Here is a 21,814-nt window from a genome sequence, read left to right on the forward strand (position 1 = left end):
TATTTCATAATTTTTCCATGGGGTCCATTTTCTGCTGTATTTTTGCCAAATCATTAAAAATAGTAAATTCTCGATAAATCATGTTAATCCATTGTAGCCTCCCCGCAAATCTTATGTATCTTTTTGTATCGGAAATGTGTATTCATGATCATCATGTTTCAAGTAATAGTTTTCCATTTTTATTGACTTTCTCCTCCCCGTATAGTCCCTTATATCGTTCCATCACTTCTGTTTACAATATTTTTCTCATATTTATGCTGTAACCAACCCTTATTATTTAAAACAGTAACTCATAAAGTTGTGTTAAGTTAAATAAAACAAAATGAATATATTTTACCTTTTATTTGAGATGACATTCAACAGTATAAGAACAGTTTATTACAAATTTAAAAAATACTATATAATGAAACCTCTAATAAAAAATCAATTCATACATACAAATAAACATGCAAGATACATACCATACATTTCTCATACAAACAGTACTTTATTATTTCAGATATAAACGTTTCAACTCCGAATTATATTCTTCAATGGTTTAAGTAAACTCCAAAGATGTGATCAGATCAAAAAAGTTTTCTTTGTTCAAAAGTGTTAACAGATCAAAAAGTTATAAGATGTAGATTTTTGTTGATAATAACATTAAAAATGTAACGCTTGTTAGTATATTATAGTAGTGAGAATAGTAGATGGCCAGACTGAGCTGTAAAATATCGCGCAACAACAGTCTGGCCATCTACTATTCTCACCGTGGGACCCATTTTCGCGCTGATTTTTACGGATCTTACGGCGGCCGTAAAAAATCGCCCGTGTGGCCAAATAGTCCATATTCAAACAATAACTGAATGGACATAAGCTTATATGAGACCTATATCGTCCTATTAGAGGTAAAACTCACTAAGTGCACTTTTTTGAGATTTTGACATTTTCATCAATTTGAACTCAATACGGCACTGCCCAGCTCTGGAGAAGTCACCTGGGTCTCTAACCCGTCTAATTGCCGAGATAATTTATGGTACAATTCACTAAGTGCATTATTGTGAATTTCGGTTTCAGGGAAAAACTCATTAAAACGTATTATTGCACTTAGTGAATTTTTCCTTCCAACATGGAGTGCAATATTGTGAATTTCGGTTTCAGGGTAAAATTCATTAAAACTTATTATTGCACTTAGTGAATTTTTCCTTACAATCTGGAATGCCGATCGGTACTTAGTGATCTTTCAAAAAATACATTAGATAACATAATCTATTTTGCGATTAAGCAGGCGACTTGTGTGTTACACTGTATTGTTGAAACTGTACAAACTGTACATTATATTTGTGTGCATTATCTGTTCGGCGATTGATAAAAGAAATACGAGATTCAATTTCTTTGTAACCACGCTAGCTTACATAAAGGATAACATAATCTATTTTGCAATTAAGCAGGCGACTTTTGTGGCTGTCATAAATGCCGAAAGAATTGCATTTATTTTCGAAGAACGAAACTTATTGTTCATTTTTTAAATAATAGACTGTTATTTTTGATAATCCGTTTGTTGTAAGTCAGCGAGATTTTATGGAGACAAATTCATTAACTTCTCAATATCCAATAATTATTATTGTGTTCAAGAAAAAACTCATCAAGTACAAAGTGTAGTTAGTGAGTTTTACTTCTAATAGGACGATATGACATAAATCATAAAAAATGTTTATAAGCTTCTATACAGGGTCATTGTCAGTACAGTTTAACATTGAATTTTACAAAAAGATGGAAGAGTTAACACTGAACGAGTGAAATTTCAGAAAACTATCATTTCCATAATTATCTGAAGCAACCTACCACAATTTGAAGTTTCTTCTACCATCGTCTAGAATATACTTTCTGAGAGTTGTCAAAAAGATCTTAAGAATATTTTTAAACGACATAACTTTTGGAACCAAAATATCAAAACATAGAAGTGTAAACATAGTAAATATAGTGGTGATAGAAAATAGTAAATATTTTTATAAAATGAAAAATAACTTACTACCGAGTGAAAACTAACGAATTATAATTCTTTATAAAAGAAAAATATCCCACATTCATTAGCATTTTTTGAAAGTTAAGCCCGAAAAATGCTGATTAAAACATCAGAATAAATGCTCCAGTTGACAAAGATGAGAAAAAGAATCTTGTGAAATCGTGAAAAAGAAATTAAGAACTGTTGAATCATCAAATACATCAAATTGCTCTTTAAAATTCCAATACATTATACATCGATTATTATAAAGGCATTACAAAACTGTAAAAAACATTCTAGAGATGGGGTATTTTAGTTTGAATATCAAATAAAGAATCATACATTATTAAAAAACAGACTGGCAGACTTTGTAACCTTTCAATTATCAACTGGACATAGACTTACTTTAATACATCTATTACATTTAGTTCATATGGAACAAAAACTGATAGTAACGTGAAATTCACACTGGGATTGCAGTACGGTTAAGATAGGAATGTGCATTCAGTGTTGCCACAGTTCCTGTGCGACGCTCTTGAGAGAGCAATCGACAACTGGTGAAGACCGACAACCCTGTGCGTTTATTCCCCATTAGAAATGTATTGCCATATGTTAGCTGTACTGCATTCTCGGTGTGAATTTCTCAATAAGAAACGATATATTATGTAAGGTCGAACTGCACCGATCTGTTTAATGGATAAAAATGATTTGATATGTAGTTTACTATGTTAGCAATTATAAAAAAAACAAGGGGAGCCCGATATAATTTTGTTCTGACTATAATCAAATAATAATTCAAAAATTAATTTTTTATAGATTTTAAAACAAATTTCGGCCCGGGTAGATATTTTAATTTTTTGGATCATTCGAAACAAAAATGGTCTTTTGTCATTGTTCTCCAAGTTGATCGTTTTCGAGTTATAAACAATTTAAAACTGAAAAAAGAACAAAAATTAACGATTACCAAGGCTCAAAAACATAAGTAAAACATATCATTTTTGAAATTACGAAGTGCTTAAATTCAAGTTTAAACATTATTTCAGTTAGTGATGAGTATTTTGGATTTATGTCATTTTAAAACACTGTTTTTAAGACCAAGTTTTCAATCTAATAGCACATAAAAAACATAAAAAAATATTACTCTACATCCCACCAGATTGAAAACAATATGAAAGATTTCGCGGTAGGAGGACATGAACAATCGGAAGATATTCAAGAAAAACAAGAATCGCACACAAATCGGCTGTTCAACCTAAATGTTCAACTGACGGAAATTGAAAAACAGTTGAACATTAAAGAAGAGAATTTAGCAAAAGAATTGATCAGTGCGAATTACGTTATCTTTCACAAATTGTTTTTTTAGTCGTTAATGCCAGTCTTCCCATAAGGAACCTTCCTCATTAATAATTAACAAAATATTTTAGAATAAAACGTGGCAAAAATTCATATGGGGGGTGATAGAATATGGTTTGAACTTGAATTTAGGTACTTCGTAATTTCAAAAATATTTTTTACTTATATTTTTGAACCTTGAACATCGTCATCTTTCGTTCTTTTTTCAGTTTTAAATTGTTTATAACTCCAAAAAAGATCAACTTAAGAGGAAACATTACAACAGACCTTTTTTGTTTAGAATGATCCAAAAAATATGAAATATCTGCCCCGGTCGATTTTTTTTAATTTATGAAAACAGTCATTTTTTAATAATTATAAATTAATTATAGTCAAAACAAAATTAGATCGGTTTTATGTTTAACATACTAAATTACATATCAAATAATTTTTATTCATTAAACAGATCAGTGCAGTTCGACTTTATATCAGATCCTCTACTATGATGTTTACTGTTTAATGCGATTACAGAAACTACAAAACATTTCATTGAAATGCGTCAATTAGAATAAGAAGCTTGAAAGGTCACGCCATATAAATGTACACGATTCTTTATCACTTAAATCAGTTTGCAACGTTAATATTATTTTATTAAAAAATTATTCATATGATTTTAATAAACATCTATAAATTGCACTCATCTCTATACATGATTTTAAAATATATTTTGTATAACCCAGGTATATTCCACATCACACGGTATATTTAATATTGTAACAGCACTCAATTTGTATGTATATAATAAATCAAAAAATCTGAATTGATGATATACATAAAATATGGCACAATTAAGACAATTCTGGCTCAGTAAATTTTTTATAGAACCTTTAACTTTACCAGAAAATTAAAAAATGTACAGATCTGTAAATGGTTCTCAGCGTTTTAACAGGTTAAGCGCCAGGAGTTTTTTTCCATAAATTCAAAATATTGTATGCAGCTACCCAAATGGGTGGAGAACGAGAACAAAACTCAAATTTTTGCTTGTGTCCACCCAATCGGGTGTACAAGTATTAATTAAATGAATAAGAAGACATCAATCTGTGGTTGAAATCGAAAAATATGACCAGAAATAATATTACAGGTCCCTATACAGGGTGTTTGGTAAAGAATGGGCCATAGCTTAACCTCAGATTCCTGAGCTTAAAATAGGTCGATTTAAGCTAACTTACCTTAGTACAAAAGTTGATAATAACCGAAATACAGGGTGTAATAAAAGTTAAACTTTTATTTTATTTATTTTTGAATATTTCCATACAGGCATGGTACAACAACACGAAATTTGGTAAGTGGTGCTGGTATTGTACAATCTACTAAATTATGTTAAGCAAACGTTTCTGGCTACTACCAGAGACGTACGACGGGGGAACGTGAATGGTTGACCCTTCCCAAATTCTACGCCACTGGCGGAATTTATATTTTAGTGCAATTTTTTTATTCTCCAATACTTTCTATGTAAAAAACATACTCTTCATTCGTAACGATAAAGGCATTAGTTTTCGAGATATTTGAAACTAAAAACGAAGAAGTATAATACATTAATCAAAATAAGTGTGCCTTTTCATTTTTAACTTCAAATATCTCGAAAACTCACTTTATCGTTACGAATGAACAGTATATTATTTTGCATAGAAAGTATTTGAAAATCTAAAAATTATGCTAAAGTAGCAGTTTCATCAGTGGCGTAGAATTTGGAAAGGGTCAATCATTTACTTTCCCCTGTCGCACGCCTCTGGTAGTAACCAGAAACGATTATTCAACATAATTTAGTAGGGTGTACAGTTCTTAGACTTTCTGCCAAGTATCACACGGATATGTCAAATTATTTTAAAGTATTCTTTTTTTTAAATAATTTATTCTTTATATAAAAATTTAAGAGCTATGTGTGCCCGATACTATAAAACTATTTGACATATCCTTATGGTACTTGGCAGAAAGTCTAGGTACTGTACACCCTACTAAATTATGTTAAATAATCGTTTGTGGTTAATACCAGAGGCGTTCGACAGGGAAAAGTGAATGGATGACCCTTGCCACATTCTACGCCACTGATGAAACTGCTATTTTAGCATGAATTTTAGATTCTCCAATACTTTCTATGCAAATAATATACTCTTCATTCGTAACGATAAAGTCATGAGTTTTCGAGATATTTGAAGTTAAAAATGAAAAGGCACACTTATTTTGATTAATGTATTATGCTCCTTCGTTTTTAGCTTCAAATATCTCGAAAACTAATGGCTTTATCGTTACGAATGAAGAGTATGTTTTTTACATAAAGTATTGGAGAATCAAAAAATTGCACTAAAATAGCAATTCCCCCAGTGGCGTAGAATTTGGGAAGGGTCAACCATTCATGTTCCCCCGTCGTACGCCTCTGGTAGTAGTCAGAAACGTTTGTTTAACATAATTTAGTAGATTATACAATACCAGCACCACTTACCAAATTTTGTGTTGTTGTCCCATGCCTGTCAGGAAATATTCAAAAACAAATAAAATAAAAGTTTAACTTTGACACCCTGTATTTAGGTTATTATCAACTTTTGTACTAAGGTAAGTTAGCTTAAATCTACCTATTTTAAGCTCAGGAATCTAAGGTTAAGCTATGGCCCATTCTTTACCAAACATCCTGTATTACGTTTTGATATGTGTAGGTAAAAATAAAATGTAATAAAAGAAATCTGCTTTACCAAGAAGCGGTAATTAAAGCAGAGTGTACACCCTTATGGGTGGGTTTCAAGAATCAGTGAGTGAGTTTCTAGCCAGTGATTCTAACTAATATTACTCCCATAAAGTGAAAAATGACGAAAATGTTGAAGAGATAAATGATAATAACCAAAGTGGCATTGATTTTTAGGAAAGTGAAGATTTTATTGGTAATGTTAGGAAAAAACAGTGAAGGGAACTTAAACATTTCAATCAACAGAACGAAAGTAGCATTGACTTATGTTCAATTATTTATATCTGGGGATGGAATTGAACTGATGGTACGAGACACAACAAAAATGCTTAAATGTTTTTACAAAATAATACTGTAAAAAGTAGTAGGTATAAAGGATAGAAAAACTACAAATACCCAAGGAATGAAAATGTTCTTGGGTGTCAAATAAATAAATAATATGTTGGGTTGACAAGATTTAATGTCTATTAACTTGGCTTTCCCACGAAAAACTGAAGAGTATTTGTAAAATTGTCCTATGACAATACATAAAGAAAATATAGCTCTGGCACTCCTGAGCAGTTTACCAGATATTGTCTCGGCACCAGCGAGGGGTACTCGTGTTCACCCAATTGGGTGTACGTGGCACTTAATCTGGTAAAAAATGTGTTTCTTGTATATTGCAATAAAGGAAGCAACAAATTATTAATGTGTCTACAATTGAATTGTAAAAATATTAGATAACAATAATCACAGTAGGCGCAAGTTAGGAAGAACCTGCGCAGAACTGATCTTCGTAGGTATCGACGCGTCATCTGTCAAGAAATGCGCACTAAATATGCGCGGCGTTGATTCTTCCTAACTGAGCATTACTTTTTTGATTATTTTCTGGTAAAATTTTATAATGTAAAGTCTTGAAATCTTAATAATTTATAATACATATTTTTGATAAATGAAATGACATTATTATGCCATTGCGTAAATATAAACTCTTTCATCTAGAATGCTTTTTTATAAACAAGTAAGCAAATAAAATACCAGGTAAATAATCTGCAGCGTGTATAACCCCGCATAAAACACGAAGATTGCTATTTAGTTTGGACTTGTTACATTGGACATCCAGCTCCAATAAAAAATTATATCAAATTAAGGTACCATCAAGAGTTACTAACACTACCAAACAGTAAATGGCATCTTCCTCTATATATTGACTTGTTTATTAGTACAGATCACTAGAATATATAGACTTCAGCTTAGACACTTACAGCATCGACAAAAAAACGCCTTAGGAAAGTACTGTTGGTCCTACAAATATTTTTATGTAGTAATTGTACAAATACTGATATTAGTAGGTAATTCTTCACATTTTTGCTCAAATTTACAAATGCGAAATCACCTAACAGCAAAACAACTACTTGCTTTTTTAATAGTTTCAAATTTATTGTATAACGATCAATAAAAATCAAAAAGTTACAATTTGGTCATATATACTGTTATTGTTGAAAAAGTCCATTGCATTCTATAGTTCAAGGAAGTACAAATATTCTCAATGTTAAAACTAAAGGCTTCAATCAAAGTGGTTTACAGAAATACAAAAAAAGTAACAAGAACGATTGAGCATGTACTCATTGAAGAAATTATGAGATTTTAGATAACATTTAAGAAAAATATAGTAATTGAAGCAATTAAACACCAAATACTAGAAAGTCCAAGGTAAGATATAAGTTAATTTCAATAACTAATATATAGAGAGCAAAAAATTTGAACCACAATGAAAAATTAGATCATTAAACTCTATTAAATAGAAAATAAAAGTAGGTAACACCCTTAAAATTTCGTAGTGAGTGCCAACGCCATATTCACCTTAAAACTAAAGTTAGATTAGCAGATTCTGTTATTAACCAGAAACGAGAAACCAAATAGTCCATGATCTCATTGAAAAAAAAAACACAATAGATCGTGACCACATTATTCACAAATAATCACTTAAGTTCACTTAATCAAGAAATTCCCAAACAACAAAGACAAGAAAAACAGAAAAAAATACTAAGTAAAGCAGCTCCAAGATAAAGAGGTAGCAAAAATAATAGAGGAAGAAACAAACAAGAGACTGAGAAGAATCACGACGAGGAACCTAGAGGGGGAATGGGAACTTTGATTAGCTGATGTTCTTGAGATAGCTAGGGTACCTGAGATAGTTATTAGAACAGGGAGACCCTCTCGACAACAGATTTATTCAACCTAATACCAGAAAAATAAATTAAGAGGGGGCCAAGATCCAGATAAGCGGTACGATTATAGCGATACGCTGTAATTACTATTTTTGCTAAATTTTTAATAACTTTTCTCAAAACGAAATAACATTTAATATACAAACCATATGCTAACAAGGGCCGTTAAGGAAATGTATCCCTAAGCAGATTGTATAAAATTAATGTTTTTTTCAAGGAAACACTAATAGATTCCGAGGCCAGATTGCCACGCTCTTTATGTCAACTTCTTAAAATACAGAAAGTTTCTCATCTTTTAAAAAGGCAGATGTTAGTAATTTATTGCCTTTCTAGCCATAGTGTAAAACCGCAAGTATGATGGCATAAAGAGTGTTGTGGTCTGGCAGTATCGACACAGCAGGCGAACGATTCAGACACACCCTCGCTAACAAACCCTTACGAGATAATAAACGAAGCACGCTTGTTTACCCAAAATAAATAAATATATTACTGTTCATTGTTTACACTTATTTTTAATTGATTCCGTAACCTACCATCGGAACACGATTATGAACAAAAAAAAAACAGTGCAGAGGTTTCGCAGATGACAGAAAACTCCGAAAAATGTTTACATAATCTGAAGAAGAATAATTAGAAAATATGGCTGACTATAAATCAAGAAAAAAACAAATATATGAAAATGAGAGAGGGACTATAAATTTGAGAAGGTAATAGATAACAATTACAAATAGAGGGGCGAAGACAGAGATAGAGAAATAGTTAAAGGGTTGTTGAAACCCGAAGACCGGTAGGGCCATTAAACGCACTGTTTAACCGAAAAAACGTTCCCAGAAAGAATCAAAAAGTTACTGAGGTTTGAAGGAGGAAAATATTGAGACAAGTTTTTGGTGGGATAAAGGAGGCTAACAGAGAATGGCGCAGAAAGACAAACCAATAACTAATGGAGACATGAATTAATTGAAACATGTTTTAGGAATGCCAAAAGAAACAAACGTTCTAAGATTTCTGCAAGCAGAAGAACATAATAAGGTAAGTTGGACATTCACTATACAGGATGTCCCCGAAAATAGTGCGTTCCTTTAAGTTTAAGGTACGGATATAATGCATAATGTAGAACAAAAAAGTCCTATAACATTTTTTTCTAAAGTTAACCGTTTCCAAAAAAATTACATTGTTCGCCATATAAGCGAACTTTTATTTTCATAAAATTAACTAACTCGGCATCACTGTACAAGAACTGTTTGTGATTTAGTTTATTGACACCATAAATGTAGGTCAGACAGGTACACCTACAAAATAATTGTTCCACCCCATGTTTGAAAATCCAACAAGACAAGAATTTGTTTGTTTAGGATGAAGACAGGGTTTAATGTAAATATTTATGGCTAAAATGCTGCAACTATTTTTGAATTGTGATTGACTATGTTTAGATTTTTGTATACATAGTTGTCAGATTTCAATTTGCATACCAAAATGTATTTTGGTTTTTTAGCTAAACAGTTGCATTTAGAAAAACATATTTTAAGACATTTTTGCTCTACATAGTGCCTTCTACCTATACCTTTAAGGAACGCACTATTTTCGGGGACATCCTGTGTAATAAAGTCGAATCGTCAAAACCATTTTTAATGATTACTATATTTGTAATTCCTTTTTTTTTATTCTACAAAGGATTGTCTCAATAAATTTGTTGATCAGATTATAACTTTCTTTCATAATTTTATGGGCATTAATTAACTACTGTATTTAACGGGAATAAACCACAATTTTAATAAAAATAATGAAATTTCGATCCTCGGAAGTCTTTCCCCACATCGAAATCTACAATGATATCAGAGGAGGAAATTAAAATGTCAAATAGAGCATGTTTAATTGAATCTGTGGTTCGTTAAAAAGTAGTTAACATAGAAATGCCGCAGGAAAATAGTTTGAGAAGCATATTAAGGCCAGTAATATGAACTTTTCAAACTACAAAATTACTTTTAAGCAATTTTAGCGGTGTATAAAAGGTGTAGTAAATGAAAATATAGCAAGTATTAAGTTGTTTTTAATAAAAATGTATTAAAAGCTGAAATGGCTTTAAAGCAAAATTACTTGTAGTATAAAATTGATTGGCAATAAAGATAACTGTATAAAATAGAGCTCCGGAAAATTAAAAAGATCAGTTTTTAAAGCTATTATGAAAAATCTAACAACTTCTACAAATTTAGTAAACTAATTGTCAAATTAATGTTGAAACTGATCCTTTTAATTCGAATTTGGTAAAATCTTACAGAAAAAATACAAATCTATATAAATCTAATCGTGAAAAAATAATATATGGAATATAAATTAGAACATTTAAAAAATCGTATACCCATGGTACAATAATGGGTAGAGCGAAAAATGGTTTTCTTGCCAAGCTGTTATAGGGTCACAAATGGTTATTAGAATATTCGTAACCAAAGCGTAGTGTTAATGCTCTGGCAGATTCACTTTTTTTCTAACATTCACCGCCAAAGCCGTAAGTACATGTGAAACTCATCTTTAGTACACTATCACAGTCATTTTAACCTGGTGTTGAAGCAAAAGTTTATAAACCAGTCATGTAAATATAAATTTTATGTATAATATAATATATATAATACATAATTTAATAAAAATTTGTTAAAATTGTTTTTTTTTTCAAAAGTATCACCATCACAATATTATATGGGAATAAAAAAAGTCACAGCAGCTTCATATTATCACAAATTTCTCATTGAGAATCGACGTAGACACTATTATCCCGGTTGTGATTCTTCGCTTTAGATTCCCAAACGGGAATGGCCAGAACCGTCGCAAGCAGATCATTGTGGATTTCCAGAGAATTTGTAGCATAATGCATTACTAAATCCTTCATAGTGGGGTAAATATTATATGGTTCGGTGAAGCCTAGTCCGTGAGGAGTTTCATTGATGATGCAATGGTTAATGACTCCATTACACACTATAGACAATGCATATTTAGTCATCTGTCTTGACTTTCTTATTAAGAATGTACCATCACACTTGTCTAACAACAGTTGCTCAGCTTCAACACGGGAACAATTCAACATCAGCCAAGTACATTCCTCGTTATGTGGCAGAGAGTCCGTATCTATCTCTACCTCACAATCTCCAGGGGTCTCGTCAGCGTTTTTATTCAAAATCTGATTGATCTTGGTTATTGAGAAACCTCTTTGTAAGAGCCACCTAGTGTGCTTGTCTCTTTCACGCACCAAATTGTGAATCTGTGGTTTTAAGGAAGTCAATTCTCTTTCTAATGCTTTTCTATATGCCTCTTTTTGCTTTAAAATCTCTTCTAACTGTTCACAACTTTCAGACATCAAATTCAATCGCTTCTTGAGTAGTTCGGAGTTTAATTCCAGGCTCTTAATTTCATGAGGCTGGGCTTCATTCTGAAACTTTTCTTGAATGGTCGTTTGCTCCTTGAATACTTGTACTAATTCTTTGAGTGCATCCAGAGCTTGCCTTTTGGTTTGTACTTCTACTGATGTATCGTTAAAATCTTTTGAAACTGTCTCAGACACTCTGTTCTTTTCCGTTAAACTTTTATTGAGATAAACCAACTTTTCAACTAACTTTTCGATTTTTTCAGTCTTGGCTAGCTCCTCTTCTTGATTATTCCTCGAAACGGGATACAGCAATTTTATATCCAACGAAGCGTTATACTGCGACAATGAATCATTTCTAAAATGATTAATCAAGTCTACAACTGAAGGGAACGTATATGGTTCTGTAAAACCGTACATCCCATTTCGATGGCATATCTTGATCAGTTTATTTGCCCCGCCTTTCCGTAGAGTTAGAGTGTACTCTCCACATTTATTCGATGCATCTCGAACCAAAAATGTTCCATCTACGGTATCATTTAGCACTTCGTTCACATCTTCACGCTTTATATCACCCCAGTACCACTCCGCATCCTGCAAACTCAGCACAGCATTGAGTTTATCTTTATCCCTGTCCAGCATCCCGTGATAAACACTACTCCCCATGCGAGATACTTTTCTAGGAGGTACAGCTGGAGCTGCAGCAAATTCTGGAAGCTTCTCTCCCCAATCACATGACAGCAACAACAACTCGACTATCCGATTGTGGGCTTGTGTGTTGTAGACAACTTGTCTGAAACCAAAAAGATGATATCAGTTACTAAAAAACACATCACCTAGTTGCTAAGTCAAATATAAATTTTTTATAATAGATTATTATCTTATATCTTATCTATGTACACACACATCTGATTTGCTTATCATGAGTGTACTGGACGATAATTTTTATACTCATTCCTTATTTTATTTGGTTTAAAAATACGCTGAATTTGCAGCTAATATACGATAATAAATATTATTTCTCTCACTCCTATAAGATCAATCACTGTTTGATAAAAATACTAACTGACATTAATAAAAATAATCCAAGAATATTATTCCAACATTTAATACATTCTACAGGGAGAAATGTATATAAAAGAACAAAAAAAAACAGACAGTGCAAGACAATCTTATAGACCATGTAAGGGCCTTATACTTTTTGGTCTTGATTGGACCTAGCCTTCTATTGTTGTCAGTAAATAGGAAAAATTTGGAGTCCTGGCGCCCAAATTTTTCCAGTAAGGAGGAAAAATTTACTATATACGTGCCAAAGCACTCGATTTCTCTTATAATTGAATTATACAAGCAGACGAATGCTTGACATACTCTCAAATGAATTCCACCAAGAAAAGGGCGTCAGGCAAGGATGTATACCATCTCCACAACGTTTTAATATCTACGGAGAACTATTATGACAGGACCGCTAAAAGAAATATCAATAAATGTCCGAAAAATAAATCTAGGCTTTGCCGACGATACAGTCCTCCTTGCTAACAGCCAAGAAGGCCTGATTGATCTCATACAGCTGGTTAACAATTATAAGGTTTACCCTGGAATTAAATATAGCAAAGACAAATATCATGATAGTGCATAGGTAACACAACAATCATCTACATATAACCATCATTAAGCGGTTTTATGTTAACTCATTCTTGTAACTAGGATCATTGATCACAAACACAGGCACACTCGAGGAGCATATAAAATTAATGTCGATATGGGGAAGGTGACCAAAATATGGAAAGACCTCAAATATTTCAAAAACCCTTGGTTAACGAATTAATATTTCCAGCACTGACATATGGATGCGAATCTTGGACAGTGAGACAATCAGAAAGGAGAAAGACAGGCCTGAAATGTTGTGTTGGAAAAGAATGTTGCGCATTCCATGGATCAACTGTATAACAAATAATTATATTCTACAGGAACTAAAGATCTGTAAGAGAGTCAAGCAAAATCCAACTACAACAATTGAAATATTTTGGACATATCATAGACAATGTGGAGAGATCATTCAAGGAAAGATAGAAGGACAAAGGCCACGAGGAAGCTCTATCTCCAACGAGATGGATTGACCAGATCAGAGGAAGATGCAAAAGATCTATGAATAATGTAATAGAAATGACCAGAAACAGTTCTTCCAGGGGGCCAATACTGCAGAAAGGGGGAAAACTTTGAACAAGTGAATGTGTGAAGAACATGAAGTTGTGACACCTATTCGTTTCCAGTAATTAGAAAGAATTTTGGGCTGTGAATGTGGAGGATGGTAGAAAGACAGAACCACAAACACATACTTTAATGATATTGATAATTGAGGGTCTTGATCGTTAATAATTAAGAAGAAAACCCTGATTTGTTAAGAAATGGAGTTAAGGTCCACTGTCACAGACAGGTGAGTTCGGAAGTTAAGATAATGGAAGAAGGGTTGAGATTTCTTACATTCTAAATAATAAAAACACAACTGAAGTACATAAACTTACGTGCATAGAAATCGGCCCACTTAGAAATTTGGTCATTTTTGATGTCTCATATTTCCTAAACCTCTCGGCCGATTTAAGTGATTTTTTGAACATGTTATAGCCTGATTCTTAACAGTACCACTGTAATAATATTGTTGCTAAACAAGTAAATTTTCATTGTACACCGGGTGTACGAATCAAACTGTGATTTTTCTCAAAGTTCGCATCACCCTGTGGAATTATCTAGCATTTTTAAAATACTGAAATTAAAACTCAACTATAGTCTCAGGTTTTCTTAACATTCTGTTTTTTGATTCATTCGTTTATGTTAGATAATAAAAAAGTTAGGTACTTATAACAACCAGACATGTTCTTCATCAATACACGGTGTTTCTAAATAAGTGCGACAAACTTTAGGGATAATTCTGTGAGAAAAAATAATGACAGTTGGCTTTATAAACGTATGTCAGCAAGTGTTTCGTTTCCGAGATACGGGATGTTGAATTATTTCTTACAAACTGACGATTTATTTTATTGCTTTAAAACCGGTTGAGATATGCCAATGAAATTTGGTGGGTTTTAACACGTAGTTATTGCACATTTTTTGACATACAATTAAGAATTTAATATTCACCATTAGCGCGCATACGTGTAATATGACCGATCATATTACCCGTATGCACGCTAATGGTGAATATAAAATTCTTAATTTTATGTCAAAAACTGCGCAATAACTACCTCTTAAAACCTACCAAATTTCATTTGCATATCTCAACCGGTTTTAGAGTAATAAATAAATCGTCAGTTTGCATGAAAAAAATCAACATCCCCTATCTCGGAAAAGAAACATTTGCGGACATACGTTTATAAAGCCAACTGTCATTATTTTGCATGCAGAATTACCCCTTAAAATTTGTCGCACTTATTTAAAAACACCGTGTATTGATGAAGAACATGTCTAGTTGTTAAAGTACCTAACTTTTTTATTATCCAACAAACGAATGAATCAAAAAACAGAATGTTAAGAAAACCTGAGGTTGAGTTGGGTTTTAATTTCAGTATTTTATAATTGCTAAAATATTCCACAGGGTGATGCGAACTTTGAGAAAAAAACACAGTTTGATTGGCATGCCCGGTATACAATGAAAATTTACCTTTTTAGCAACAATATTATTACAGTGGTATTGTTAAAGAATCAGGCTATAACATGTTCAAAAAATCACTTAAATCGGCCAACAGGTTTTGGAAATATGAGACATCAAAAATAACCAAATTTTTAAGTGGGCCGATTTCTATGCACGTAAGTTTAGTACAAAAAACAACTGCACTGCTCTAGAGTTAGAGTCTTGGCTTTACAGCCAATAAATATCGTATCTATGCTACCAAAGTACCTCATCTAGGGTACCACAGAAGAATAGACTGCGAGCCTGGATTAATTTACTTTTGAGTTAGCGAAAAATAGGGAAATCCTTGTTTTAGTATGAAATGCTTGTTTGAAAGAGTCGATTTGTAATGATTGGGAAACATTTTTTACCAGTCTTTTTATTCGATGTTCTTCCCATTTGAAAGACTTCCTTCTATCACTGCCTTCTCTTTCTAATCTATAAATAATAATGACAGATACAATGGAGAATTGTAATGAACCCTCAGTTTCAGGGAACATCTTTCCTGATGTCAACCAGTTAGTAGTTCGACGCTATATTGTCGACATAATCTTGGCTGACCTCATTGGGATGTCGCCCGTGCAGAGGTTTACCCAAATCTGGATGGAGAATTGAGAGGCAAATATGTAAATTTAAGAGTAATACCACAAGATTAGCGTTACAGACTTCTTAATGGCAACATTTTTCATAACTAAAATTACTGGCATGCACTATACTACATAATAATATCGAATAAAAGGCGCTTTCCAGTGAACATTTTAAGTACGATGCGAAAAAGAAGTTTTAAAAAAAGAAATCCGAAAAGAATGCAGACATGTCGACGGCATGTTACTTGTGAGCGTCGGGCTATATCGTAAACTAACAACGAAATGCACAGGCCAGGGGCGGCTCGTGATAGTACAAGATGGTGAGGCACCACTTGAAGAATATTATTGTGGTTAGCTTCTCTTTAATGAGCGAAAGGTCAATTTTGTGACGTCATAACGTGAGGCCATCTACAGAACATTGCTGTATTTATTTTAACCCTTGCAAATTATATTAAATAAATATTTTATTCGCAAAAATAGCAACGAAAGCTCGGATACCATTTTACGTCGCATGCTGGTATTTAGAGAGAGACAAATTATTTTCTGGCCAAGTCTGTGATAGGTTCATACTCATAGTAGCAGTTTTTTAGCTAATAATAATAATTACTAATACCACATATCAAAACAGTATCCATCAGACGACCTGGGTCTCATCAGCGTTATACAGTAGTGTGCATCGAAAAGGGCGAAAAAAAAATTTTTTTTTCGATGGAAAAGTAATACCTCACAAAAGCTGCCCAATCAACTGTTAAGTATTTTGGTAAAATTTTTTCGAAATTGGAACATATCTTCTGCCCCCACCCCAAGACAAAAAATTTAAAAATTTTGAAAAAATGTTAACAGACGAAAAAAAATTTTATTTCGAAACGAAAATGTAATAGCTCACAAAAGTTGCCTAACACACTATTTAGTATGTAGTTTAGTAAAATTGCGTTGAAATAAAAAAATATTTTCTGCCCCCCACGGCAACTAAAAATTAGAAAAAATACATTAATATGCGAATTTCTTTTGTAAGGAAAATGTAATAGGTTATAGAACTTGAATAAATAAATTCGGTTTAAATTGGAAAATATTTTCTGGTTTCACAAGGCTATTAAAAATTTAACTTAAGAAAAGTATACTAAAATATTCTTTTTATAACAAAATAGCTTAACTTATCCGTCTCACTGACGTCACCCAAGTTTTTTAATACTAAAATAAATATAAAGCAAAGTACAAAATTAGGTATATAAATATTACAAAAAAATATGGGAAAAGCATTCTATTCGAAGATGTCTTCCGATTTAGCATAGTGAGGCATAGTTTTTCTGGAATCAATTCGAGTTTTTATAAATCCATCCCTCGAATACGCTCCACAAACTACTAGAGAAGCTTGTGTCACAAGCTTAACACATTGTTCTACACATTGTTTGTGGCAGTGATATTTCTCAATCTCAATGTTAAAAGGGTCTAAGTTAGGGTTCTTAATAAAATCTCGCAGATTGTCACTCGAAGATCTAGAGATATAGGTGGTTCTGTAAGGTGATATTCTTGTTAGTTAATTAACTCAAAGTAGTCGTTTGAATAAAAATTTTTATAGGAGAAAGTTTGAAGACCCTCACGTTTTTTGATTTGATCACTGGCAGACTTCTTTTGATGTCCAAGGGCCCAAGGGGTAAATCATTTCAATGTCGCAGACATACAAACCACTGAAGCGGTTTTTTAAGATGTTCTTCTAACAGCCGTATTACATCACCCTTAACGCCAGTATTTACGACTGTTTCGTCACATGCAATAGCTGGATTTGATACTTTCTGATATACCAGACAGGGATCCGAAATATTTGCACTCTGGCTCATGCACAAGTGTAATGTGTTCTTCCACGATCGATTGAAAATACAACTTAGTACTGTTTTTTACTTGAGCTAAAGTTTTGTCTTTGCGTCGGTAACTTTCTTCTTTTACCGTTGTTCTCTGTGCTTATATTTGTTTTTGTTTTCCCTATCAATCGAGCTTATCACCATTTTTCTGGGACCTCTTCGATTTAATAGAAATTCGCGCTTATCCAGAGGCACTTTTTGAGATTTGCTACAAAGACAATTAGGTAATCAGAGTGTCACATTTGCATGCTGCAAGATCGAAACCTGTAGTTTTACTTTGGTTCTTAAAGCATTGAATTTTATTTTTGTAAAATTCACTGTTTTGCCTGTTCGTAAATGGTTTCATAAGTTTCATATATTTGTTATGATAGGCTTTTAAAAGCTGAATAATTCTTGTATGTTAAATTATTGGAATTAAAGCCTTTTTCCATATTTCCTCCAATTTAATTGCAACCTGTTCGGCAATACTAGAAAATATTCTGGTTCTTTCTTGCCGAGTTTTTTATCCTCTTGCAACCACAAAACTTCATCGCTTGTTTGTATTTTTGTATTTCGGTAAAACATTTTCAGGTATATTTGGTGGTTGCCCAAAAATGGGACACAGCACATCTTGATTTTATTCCCCATGGTCCTGGTTTATCTATTTTAAAAATCTTTAATTTACAAACAACAATAATAACAAAGTAGGGGTTAATAATAACAAGTAATAATAACAAAGGGGTTGGAGAGACTGAAAAAACAAATAAAACTTTAAATATCGTTTAAATTTGTAATTGACAACATTTTAAGTTTTCTTTAATTGATCTTAGATCGAGTTAGCACATATTTTATTCCAAATAATATAAATTGAAATTTCCATAAAAATCAGGTATTTAATAAAATTCAAGGTCGTTGGGGAGCAGAAGATTCGCTTAGAAAAAAAAATTAAAAATACTAATATACTCAAAAATAACACTAGCAACTTTTTCACACTATGTATTAGATATAACTCATATAACATTTCCAATTTTTATTTTTTCGATGCACCCTATGTACAGCCACATTAAGCAAAATTTATATTAGAAACTACATGAGAACAACGGACAACAACTGATTTTGTTTAATCAGTTGCCAAAATGAAATTATTATACGCAAACAATATACCTACAAACACGTGATAATTTAATTTTAGAACCAATCTTATATTGTAAATCCTATTGAATATAGGGCAATACAAACAATCAAGAAACAAATTACTGTTATATTATACGATTGATTTTTATGTTAAATAAACTAAGGGTTAAATTTTGCTTTTTTATATAAAAAGCGTAAAAGAAAATTAATTATGAAATTAAAATAATAAAATGAAAATAAATAAAATAAAGTTATTTTTTACGAAATAAAAGGTAGATATCGAGCACTGAATTTTATTCAATCTTGTCCAAGTATACTTTCGCTCCTAGAGCATCTACGGGGGCATTTCGTAAAAAAAAAAGGAAGGTATCCTCGAATGTCATTAATTGTCTGAAGTGGTGGCAACTTAAATTAACATATATAACAAATATTTAACTTACACTACACGAAGGACGAACAGATAAATTTGAGTGCAGGTAATTTTGGTACTAATGACATTCGAGGATACCTTCCTTTTTTTGGCGAAATGCCCCTAAAGATGCTCTAGGAGCGAAAGGATACTTGAGCAAGATGAATTAAAACTCACTGCTCGATATCTGCCTTTTATTTCGTAAAATTCATATATTCGAACGACTTCCTATTTTGAAGTTATTTTAGTAAAAAAAACTTCATAAAATATAAATGGTAAATAGAAAACTGAGTTCTAAATTCTTTTTTTTATTAATTAAAGAAACTTTGAGAGACTTCTGTTCTGAAAAATGATCTATTACCTCGTCTATAAAAGCGTTCTCATCCTGTGATTTTATAAATGATTTTTCAATTGATATTTTTACCATATTACTCAATCGTGTCTATGCAGTTGTATTTTATATAATTTTTAACAACACAAATGTATAATAATTTAAAAACTGGCATACAAAGTTTTAAATCATTATCGCGAAAAAAGTCTCTATCGTGAAAAGAGGATCCGATATAAGATCAAACGGTTTTATATTATTAACTCGAAAACGATCAACTTAAGAGAAAAATTACAAAAGACGACGTTTTTTGTTTAGAATGATCCAAAAAATCTAAAATAATATCTGCCTGGGCCGAAATGTTTTTTAATTTATAGAAAAAGTAATTTTTTAATAATTAAACAATAATTATTAATTATAGTCAGAAAAAAATTAGATCGGACACCTCTTGCTTTTTATAATTGTTAACATACTAAATTACAAATCCAATAATTTTTATCCATTAAACCAGCGTTTCCCAACCGGTGGGTCGCGACCCACTAGTGGGTCGCGGCAGATTTTAGATGGATCGCGGCGTGGCTCTTACAGTATCTGAGTAGCGTACATTACACATCTCATAATGAATGAGGGATGGGTCGCGAATATGAAAAAACATCAGAAGGTGGATCGCCAGATATAAAAGGTTGGTAACCACTGCATTAAACAGATCGGTGCAGTTCGACCCTATACACTTATATATTATATCGTATTTTACACTACTGAGGCATGCTTCAGGCAGGATATTTGAAACAGCGTTCGAAATTGTTCTCAGAAGTTGAATTTTGTTGTTGCTCGGTCTAGTCCCTTTTGTAGATATAGAACCCATGAGAGGCTGGCCCAAGCATGCCTCTCCTGTAACCATTATTTGAGAAAGTGAAAATGAGATGCTGTGGACTACAGAGATCAGGGCAGTATCTATTTTTATTCTTTATCATAAAAATAAAGTTATTTAACAAATTTCAAAACGTTAAGTTGTATTTAATGAATTGATGATGGGATAAAGAAATAACGTAAATAGTTGATTGATATACTGGTGAGGCACTGCCTCACCTGCATCATAGGACCAGCCGCCACTGGACAGGCGGCTCCTGTGAAGCGAGAAGAAAGTTACATTCACTTTTTACATGCTGAAGGATGAATTTTTGTAAGTCTTAAACTAAACACGACATACAGATGTACTATAAAAGAGAAAAGTTGTATGAAAGCATACATGTAACAAGAAATTATAGTTTAACATACAATATCAAAGAATACAGCAGTGTTTTTAAAATGTTCACAAAGATATCCACACCATGTGTCTTGTATCCTCACTAAATATCATGTGACAAGTTTATTCACAGTCGCTGACTGGAACCTGTCTTCATCTTTGCAGAAAAAGTTTTCCTTTTATATTTTTCTGCTATAAACTAAACGGGAATGTCAACAGTAGCTTTAAAATCCAAACAACCGACATTAATGGAGAATAAACACATCATTCAGCTCATATAGAATCAGATTCGTATATTTTATTGCTTAATAAACATTTTTAATTCGCAAGTCTTCAGTTGGAAGAATATTTGTAAATCAGCAAGAGACTTGACATTTATAGTGAGGGAATTAAACTGGACTTACAAATTATATAATGAGTTATTACTAAAGGCATTGAATAAAGTTTTGCAGTTTTTCATTCAAGTATTATTAATTATATGCATCTTCCTACTCATCTTAAAGTATGTAATTCAGTATTAAAATTAATGATTTTAGTCTGTGTAACTGGTTATGTATGCAAGATTTATATCTAAAGACGATGTGTTCAGAGTAACAATCAATTTTACCTCCACTTATTCGCACATCGGTGCTTTTTTTAAAATTACACTTCTTTAGGCACGAGCGCGAATTTTTACATTCCCTGGCGCATGCCCACACCGACAGTATGGTATTAGTCGCTACAACTTTTAAGTTATGTAGCGCAAATAAGGTGTGCGTGAAAAGAATATATTATTAGTGTTTTTAGTAAATATATTTATTATAATTTTTGTGTCTTTGGATTTGTCTTCCTCGGGAATAAGATATTTTATAATAATAGTAAGTATATTAAAAGTATTTTTGTATACTTACTTCACTTGGTCTATTAAATTTGTCAGTATGTATGTATAAGAAATCTTGTAACCTGTCAAGGCAAAGGGAGTATAGCTCAGTGGTAGAGCGTGTGACCGGAGAG

General features: G+C 32.2%; 1 protein-coding gene across 2 annotated transcripts in view; it reads right to left on the reverse strand.

Annotated features, from left to right (window-relative positions):
- Positions 1-327: 327 nt before the first annotated feature.
- Positions 328-21,814, reverse strand: part of LOC114340898 (phosphatidylinositol 3-kinase regulatory subunit gamma-like) — a 773,815-nt gene continuing 752,328 nt past the window's right edge. For both annotated transcript variants that reach the window (XM_050641271.1, XM_050641272.1), the window contains one exon: positions 328-12,408. In XM_050641271.1, the coding sequence (XP_050497228.1) occupies positions 11,001-12,408 (1,408 nt within the window). In that variant the 3' untranslated portion in view covers positions 328-11,000. The remainder of the gene's footprint in view (positions 12,409-21,814) is intronic.

Source organism: Diabrotica virgifera, chromosome 10, assembly GCF_917563875.1.
Source record: "Diabrotica virgifera virgifera chromosome 10, PGI_DIABVI_V3a".
Classification (NCBI taxonomy): Eukaryota; Metazoa; Arthropoda; class Insecta; order Coleoptera; family Chrysomelidae; genus Diabrotica; species Diabrotica virgifera.